Source organism: Penaeus monodon, chromosome 38 (genome assembly GCF_015228065.2).
Source record: "Penaeus monodon isolate SGIC_2016 chromosome 38, NSTDA_Pmon_1, whole genome shotgun sequence".
NCBI classification, from domain to species: Eukaryota; Metazoa; Arthropoda; class Malacostraca; order Decapoda; family Penaeidae; genus Penaeus; species Penaeus monodon.
This window is the reverse complement of record NC_051423.1, coordinates 23,355,381-23,363,379: the sequence shown is the minus strand read 5'-3', so window position 1 is coordinate 23,363,379 and position 7,999 is coordinate 23,355,381. Positions and strand designations below refer to the sequence as shown.

The 7,999-nt window shown below is 45.3% G+C and overlaps 1 protein-coding gene across 1 annotated transcript in view; it reads right to left on the bottom strand.

The window, feature by feature from the left end:
* Positions 1-7,999, bottom strand: part of LOC119596484 (carbonic anhydrase-related protein 10-like) — a gene marked incomplete in the record, with an annotated part of 147,786 nt that overhangs the window by 43,247 nt on the left and 96,540 nt on the right. The window contains 2 exon segments of the mRNA XM_037945753.1: positions 541-607; positions 5,951-6,046. Coding sequence (XP_037801681.1) covers positions 541-607; positions 5,951-6,046 — 163 coding nt within the window.

The window sequence follows — 7,999 nt, the reverse complement described above, 5'->3', positions numbered from 1 at the left end:
TTTTCATATTATTATTATCATCACTACTACTACTGCTATTATTACTACTTCTGCTGCTGCTATTGCTATTATCATCATTGTTAATATTATCATCATTAGTTGTAGTAATAGCAGCTGTAGTAGCAATTAATCACTACTATAATCATTAATTATCATTGCTGTTATTGTTATTCCTATATCCGTTGTTATTTTCATTACTATCATTTTTCTATCTAATCGTTATAATCATAATCTATCATTATTTTCCATCACTAATATCACTAATAATGATTATCAACCAACATAACAACAACACCAATTATAAAAACAACATCAACAACAACAATAACAAAAATATCATCAACAGCAACAAAAACATCAGCAACAACCATAACAAAAACAACAACATCAACAACAACAATAACAAAAACAACAACATCAACAACAACAATAACAAAAACATCAACAACAATAGCAAGAACAACAACAATAACAAAAACAACATCAACAACAACAATAACAAAAAAAAAACACTACTCCAGAGGAACATAACCTCCTTACCTCTATGTGGCACCATGTGTATGTGGTCCATCCAGATCTTTAAAACGGGGTTGGGTCGCCAGCCAACCTATGAGGAGGAAGGAAGAATGAGAATAAATGAAGGATTTATGTGGTTCTCGTTATGTTGTTTGTTTTTTCTCTCGTTCTTTGTAATCTTGTGTTTCCGATTTTCTTGTCTGTCTGTCTGTCTGTCTGTCTTGCGTTTTGTGTCCGTTTCTATTGGATTGTGTGTGTGTTTGTCTGTATCTGATTGTCCGTCTGTCTGTTTATATTTATATATGCTTATATATATATTTGCTTGTCTATCTACTTATCTCTTTATCTCTCTCTTCCTCCCTTACTTTCTTTCTTTCTCTTTTACTTTCACTCTCTCTCTCTCTCTCTCTCTCTCTCTCTCTCTCTCTCTCTCTCTCTATCTATCTATCTTTCTCTCCATATCTATCTATCTATATATCTATCTATCTATCTATATCTATATCTCTCTATATTTAATTGTAAATATCTATTTCTATCTATCTATCTATCTATCTATCTATCTATCTATCTATCTATCTATCTATCTATCTATCTATTATATATATATATATATATATATATATATATCTAACGATCTATATACCTATCTATCTCCCTACTGCCTTTTTTACTCGATCTCCCTCTCTCTTCTCTCTCTCTCTCTCTCTCTCTCTCTCTCTCTCTCTCTCTCTCTCTCTCTCTCTCTCTCTCTCTCTTTTTCTCTCTCTCACTTTCTCTCTCTCCTCTCTTTTTCTCTCTCTCTCTCTCTCTTTCTCTCTCTCTCTCTCTCTCTCTCCCCTCTCCCCTCTCTCTCGCTCTCTCCCCTCTCTTCCCCCTCTCTCTCCTTCCTCCATCCTCTATCCTCTTCGTTCTACCTCCTTCCTTCTTCTTCCCTCTACTCCAATCCTTCCATTTCCCCTTCTCTTCTTCCTTCTCCTGCCTGCTACTTCTACTTTCCATCTCCGTCTCTCTCTCTTACTGTTTCATCCAAGGGACGTAGACTCGAATGTTGCTTATGGTATGGAATAATGTTATCGTGAATAAAATATATATATTTTTTTTTTTTTCTAGTATTCATTATAAAACAGATTAATTTATACAAATAATTATTTGTCTAGCTATATCTGGCATCTCGAGGTCTAGCCCCACTGGGTGAAGATGATGACGTCATTTAGCTCCGCCCCCTTTGCACTCCTGTCAGTCTGCGCAATGTATTATAAGTGTTTTCTCAATGGATTTTCATTGAGTTTTCTTTCCGTTGTGGTAAAAGTTGGTAAAAAAAATCGACAAAGACAGAAAAATAAAGAATCTTCATTGATATTTGCAATGTCTGATGCAAAAGGGCGGGGCTTAGTTAGACAGCTGCCAACTAGCATTTTCTTCCTCCCTCCCTTGTCCTCTTTCCCTAGTTTCCTCCCTTTCTCTCCCTCCCTTTCTCTCCCTCCCTTTCTCTCCCTCCCTTCCTCTCCCTCCCTATCTCTCCCTCCCTTTCTCTCCCTCCCTTTCTCTCCCTCCCTTTCTCTCCCTCCCTTCCTCTCCCTCCCTCTCTCTCCCTTTCTCTCCCTTCCTTTCTCTCCCTCCCTCTCTCCCTCCCTTTCTCTCCCTCCCTTTCTCTCCCTCCCTTTCTCTCCCTCCCTTTCTCTCCCTCCCTTTCTCTCCCTCCCTTTCTCCCCTCCCTTTCTCTCCCTCCCTTTCTCTCCCTCCCTTTCTCTCCCTCCGTTTCTCTCCCTTTCTCTCCCTCCGTTTCTCTCCCCCCCTCTCTCTCCCTCCCTTTCTCTCCCTCCCTTTCTCTCCCTCCCTTTCTCTCCCTCCCTTTCTCTCCCTCCCTTTCTCTCCCTCCTTTCTCTCCCTCCCTTTCTCTCCCTCCCTTTTTCTCCCTCCCTTTCTCTCCCCTTCTCTCCCTCCCTTTCTCTCCCCCCCTTTTTTCCCCCTCCCTCCCTCTCCCTCCCTCCCTTTCTCCCCTCCCCTCTTTTCCCCCCCTTTCTCTCCCCCCTTTCTTCCCCTTCCCTTTTTCTCCTCCTTTCTCTCCCCCCCTTTTTCTCCCTCCCTTTCTCTCCTTCCCTTTTCTCCCCCCCTCTCTTCCCCCCTTTCTCTCCCCCCCTTTTTCTCCCTTTTTCTCCCTTTTTCTCCCCTTTTTCCCCCCTTTCTCTCCCTTTTTCTCCCCCCCTTTTTTCCCTTCCCCTTTCTCCCCCCTTTCTCTCCCCCCCTCTCTCCCCCCTCCCTCTCTCTCCCTCCTCTCTTCCTCCCTCTCCTCCCCCCCTTTTTCTCCCCCCCTTTCTCTCCCTCCCCCTCTCCCTCCCCTTTTTCTCCCCCCCTTTCTCGCCCCCCCTTTTCCCCCCCCTCCCTTTTTCTCCCTCCCTTTTCTCCCTCCCCTTTTTGCCCCCCTTTCTCTTCCCCTTTCTCTCCCCCCTTTCTCTCCCCGCCTTTTTCTCCCTTTCCCTTTTTCTCCCCCCTCTCTCCCTCCCTCTCTCTCCCTCCCTTTTTCTCCCCCCCTTTCCTCCCCCCTCTCTTCCCTTCCCTTTTTCTTCCCCTTTCCCTTTTTCTCCCTCCCTTTCCCCTCCCTCCCTTTTTCTCCCTTCCTTTTCTCCCTTTTCCCTTTTTCTCCCTCCCTTTTTTCCCCCTTTCTCTCCCCCCCCTTTTCTCCCTCCCCCCTTTTTCCCCCCTCCCCTTTATCCCCCCTTTTCTCCCTCCCTTCTCTCCCTCCTCTTTCTCCCTCCCTTTTTCTCCTCCCGTTCCCTTCCTTTCTCTCCCCCCTTTCTCTCCTTCCTTCTCTCCCCCCCCTTTTTCTCCCCCCTTCTCCCCTTCCTTTTTCTCCCTTCCTTTTTTCTCCCCTTTTCTCCCTCCCTTTCTCTCCCCCCCTTTCTTTCCCTTCCTTTTTCTCCCTCCCTCTTTCCCTTTCCCCCTCTCTCCCCCCCTCTCTCTCCCTCCCCCCTCTCCCGCTTTTCTCCCCCCCTTTCTCTCCCTTCCCCTTTTCTCCCCCCCTTTTTCTCCCTTTCCCTTTTTTCCCTCCCTTTCTCTCCCTCCCTTTCTCTCCCTCCCTTTCTTTTTTCCCCCCTTTCTCTCCCTCCCATTTTCTCCCTCTCCTTCTCTCCCTCCCTTTTTCTCCCCCTTTTCTCCCTCCCTTTCTCTCCCCCTTTTCTCCCTCCCTTTCTCTCCCCCTTTTCTCCCTCCCTTTCTCTCCCTCCTTTTTCTCCCCGCCTTTCTCTCCCCGCCTTTCTCTCCCCCCCTTTCTCCCTCCCCTTTTCTCCCTCCCTTTTTTTCCCTCCCTTTCCCCTCCCTCCTTTCTCTCCCTGCCTTTTCTCCCCCCCTTTCTCTCCCTCCCTTTCTTTTCCCCGCCTTTCTCCCCTCCCTTTTTCTCCCCGCCTTTCTCCCCCCCTCCCTTTTTCTTTCCCCCCCTTTCTCTCCAACCCCCTTAAGGGAAAATTTGAAAAACAAAGTGCCAAAAAAAGGGGCCTTTTAAAAATCCCCCCTTCCCCCTCTCCCTCCCCCCCCCGTCCCCCCTTTTCCCCCCTTCCCCCTTTTCCCCCCCCTCCTCCCTCCCCCCCTCCTTCCCCCCCCCTCCCTTCCCTTTCCCCCCCTCTCCCTCCCCCTCTCTCCCCCCCCCCCCTCCGTCCCTCCCCCCTCCCTCCCTCCCCCCTCCCCCCTCCCTCCTTTCCTCCCCCTTTCCCTCCCTCTTCCCCCCTTCCTCCCCCCCCCCCCCTCCCTCCCCCTCCTTTCCCCCCTTTTACCCTCCCCTTTCCCCACCTCCCCTCCCCCCCCCCCCCCCTCCCCCTCCCCCCCCCTTCCCCCCCCCCTCCCCCCTTTTTTCCCTCCCCTCCAAATTTTCATTTTTCTTTTCTCCTTCCCTCCCTCTTCCCCTCCCTCTCCTTCTATCATTCACCATTTAACGAATTCGAATGTGCCAAAAAAGGACCCTTCTTCTCCCCCCCCTCTCTCTCTCCTCTTTTCTCTTTCCTTCCCTTTTCCCCTTTCCCTTTTTTTTTCTCCCTTTCCCCCCCCCTCTCTTCTTTTCTTTTTCTTTCCCCCCTTCTCTTCCCTTTTCTTTCCTCTCCTTCTTCTCCCCCCCCCCCCCCCTCTCCTTTTCTTTTCCCTCCTTTTTCCCCCTCTCTCCCCCCCCCTTTTCTTCTCTTTTCCCCCTTTTCTTCCTTTTTTTCTCTTTTTCTCTTCCTTTTTTTCTTCTCCTTTTTCTCCCCCTCTCCTCTCCTTCTCTTTTCTTTACCCCTTCTCTTCCTTTTCTTTCCCCTCTCCCTTTTTCCCCCCCCTCTCTCTCCTTTTTCTTTCTCTTACCTCCTTTTCTCCTTTTTTTTTTCTCTCTTTCCCCCCCCCCCCCCCTCTCTCTCCTTCTCTTTCTCTTTACCTCCTTCTCTCTCCTTTTCTTTCTCTCTCCCTTCTTCTTCTTCTTCCTTTCCCTTCGCATTCTTTTATCCACTTTATCTCCTTCTCCCTCCTCTTCTCCTTTTCTTCCTCCTTTCCCTTCGTCTTCTCTTTCCCTTCTTTCCTTCCTCCCATCTTTCCTCCTCGTCCCCTCCTCACCTCCCCCCCCCCTTCTCTCTTCCTTCTTCTTCTTCCTTCCCCTCTTCCCTTCCCTCCCTCTCTTCCCTTCTCATTCTCTTTCCCTCCTTCCCTCCCTCTCTTCCCTTCTCATTCTCTTTCCCTCCTTCCCTCCCTCCCTTCTGTTTCCCTCTTTCCCTTCGCTTAACCCAATCGAATGTGACAAAACTGAATCTTCTTCTTCCTTCCTCTCTCCCCTTCTTCTCTTTCCCTCCTTCCCTCCCTCTCACCTCTTCTTCTAATTTCCCCTTCCCCTCCCTTTACCTTCCCTTCGTACTTAACGCACTCGAAACAATGTGCCAGGACTGACCTTTAAAAGCAGAGACTCTTTCCCTCCCCTTCTTTTTTTTTCCTTCCCTACCCCTCTTCCTCTTCCCTCTTCTCCCTCTCTTTCAATCATTCCCTTCCTCCCACCCCTTCTCCTTCTGATTCCCCCTTTCCCTCCCTCCCCTTCTTTTTCTTCTCCTTCCCTACCCCTCTTCCCTTCTCCCTCTCTTTCCCTCCTTCCATCCCTCACACCCGATCTCCTTCTAATTTCCCCTTTCCCTCCCTCCCTTCTTTTTTTCCCTCCTTCCTTCCCTCCCTCCCATCTCCTCTTATTTTCCCCTTTCCCTCCCTTTACCTTCCCCTCGTACTTAACCCACTCGAAACAATGTGCCAGGACTGACCTTTAAAAGCAGGGAGACTCTCTCCCTCCCCTTCTTTTCTTCTCCTTCCCTATCCCTCATCCCTTCTCCCTCTCTTCCCCTCTTTCACTCCCTCCCATCTCCTCTTATTTCCCCCTTTCCCTCCCTTTACCTTCCCCTCGTACTTAACCCACTCGAAACAATGTGCCAGGACTGACCTTTAAAAGCAGGGAGACCCCGAGGATTCCGTTGGGCTTGTTAATTGCGTGGGTGAAGTTACTGTACAAGTCGCTGTTGTAGAAGTGAAGTTGAATCTGCGGAAGGAAAAACATATATAGATAGAATAAAGAATAATTCAAAGGAATTGGAGGAGATGTGAAGGAGGGAAGAGAAGCTTTGATGGAAGATGAGAGAGATTGGATTAAAACAAGAATTGTTTATTTGTTTGTCAAATTTTCTTAATAATATTAATAGTTTTTTTTCTACCGTTTGCATACTTGGTTTGTTGGATTTTTTTTCTCTCTCTCTCTCTCTCTCTCTCTCTCTCTCTCTCTCTCTATCTATCTATCTATCTATCTATCTATCTCTATCTCTCTCTATCTCTCTCTCTCTCTCTCTCTCAGCAGATAAACGCACACGCATTCCTTCATTCATGCATATACACACAAAAACAAACACATTCACATACACACGCACAAACAAACAAACACACACACAGAGACATATATATAAATATACACACACATGCAAACACACATACAAATCATACACTAGCACACACACATACTCAAACACACACACACACACCGATCACATTCCATCCCATGTTGCAGAAATTATGAGGCATCTTGCAGAGTAATGCAACGAACTTTCCCCTAAACATCGTTTCCTCGAATATGAAATGATGTTAGCTAATCCACACGTGATTAAGTCTTGAAAATAGGGAGGTGGAAATTAGATATAAATTGCAGAGGTAAAAGGATTTAATTTTTATTTTATTTCTTTCTTATTTTTTTATATATCGGGATTTTTAAGATTTTCGAAAAAGGAAAGATGAAAAATGTTTTATGAAGTTGTGGAGTTTTTATTTTCGTTTTTTTTATATAATTTTCTTTCGGTGTTAATTAGCCGAGTATTTTTTCTTTTTCTTTTTTATTCTCTCTCTCTCATCTTCTTGTTCTTTTCTTTCTTTTTCCTGTGGTTGGATGTGGAAGTGGGTTAATTTGCTTTAATTTAATCATGTTTCTTTTTTTTTGGGGGGAGGGGGGAAGATAGGGTTCACTTATGCTACGTACATTAATAGGAGGTGATTATGCACGCAGGGAAGATTCTTCACTTCCTCTCAAATATATATATATATATATATATATATATATATATATATATATATATATATATATATATATGTGTGTGTGTGTGTGTGTGTGTGTGTGTGTGTGTGTGTGTGTGTGTGTGTGTGTGTGTGTGTGTGTGTGTGTGTGTGTGTGTGTGTGTGTATGTATATATATATGAATATTTAAATTTTAGACAAAGGGAGAGGGAAGTGAGAGAAAGAGAGGGAAAGAAAGAGATGAGAAACAGAGAGAGAGAGAGAAAGAGAGAGAAACAGACAAACACACAGATAAACAAACAGACAGACAGAAAGAGGCAGAGAAAGAGGAAGAGAAAAGAGAGGAGTAAGGGCAGGAAGAGAGAGAAAGGGGAATAAGAGAATTTGACTGACGTGCTGCCTGACTGCCATAAAAAAAAAACAGACAGACAAAGAGACACATGAAACACTACGAGAGCCCCTCCCCCCCTCCCCATACCCCCCACCCACACCCACACGTTGAAACCGAGTTGCCAGCTAACGTTTTCAAAACATTTATTTTCGTCCTCTGGTAGATTCTACACGAGATTCACAACAACAAAAACAAGGAAGAAGAAGGGGAAGAGAAAGAATAACAACAAAGGGATAGAAAAAAAAGAAAAAAAGAAAGAAGATGAAGAAAACGAAGATAAAAACGAAGCAAAAAAGATAAGAAAAAAGAAGCAAAAACGAGAAAAATAACACAAATTACTCGAACTTTTAAAAACTCACGAAAATTTCACTAAAATAAAAAGCCAAAATGAAAACCAAAAACCAAACAACAGAAAGAGAAAGTGAGTTAATAACATGAAATGAAGAACGAGCGACTCCCTCTCACCTTCGGCTCATTTTCGCTCGTAAGAACACGTCATAATCACTATCTATGTACCGTAAACTTGCATCTCCTTCGCACTAAGAG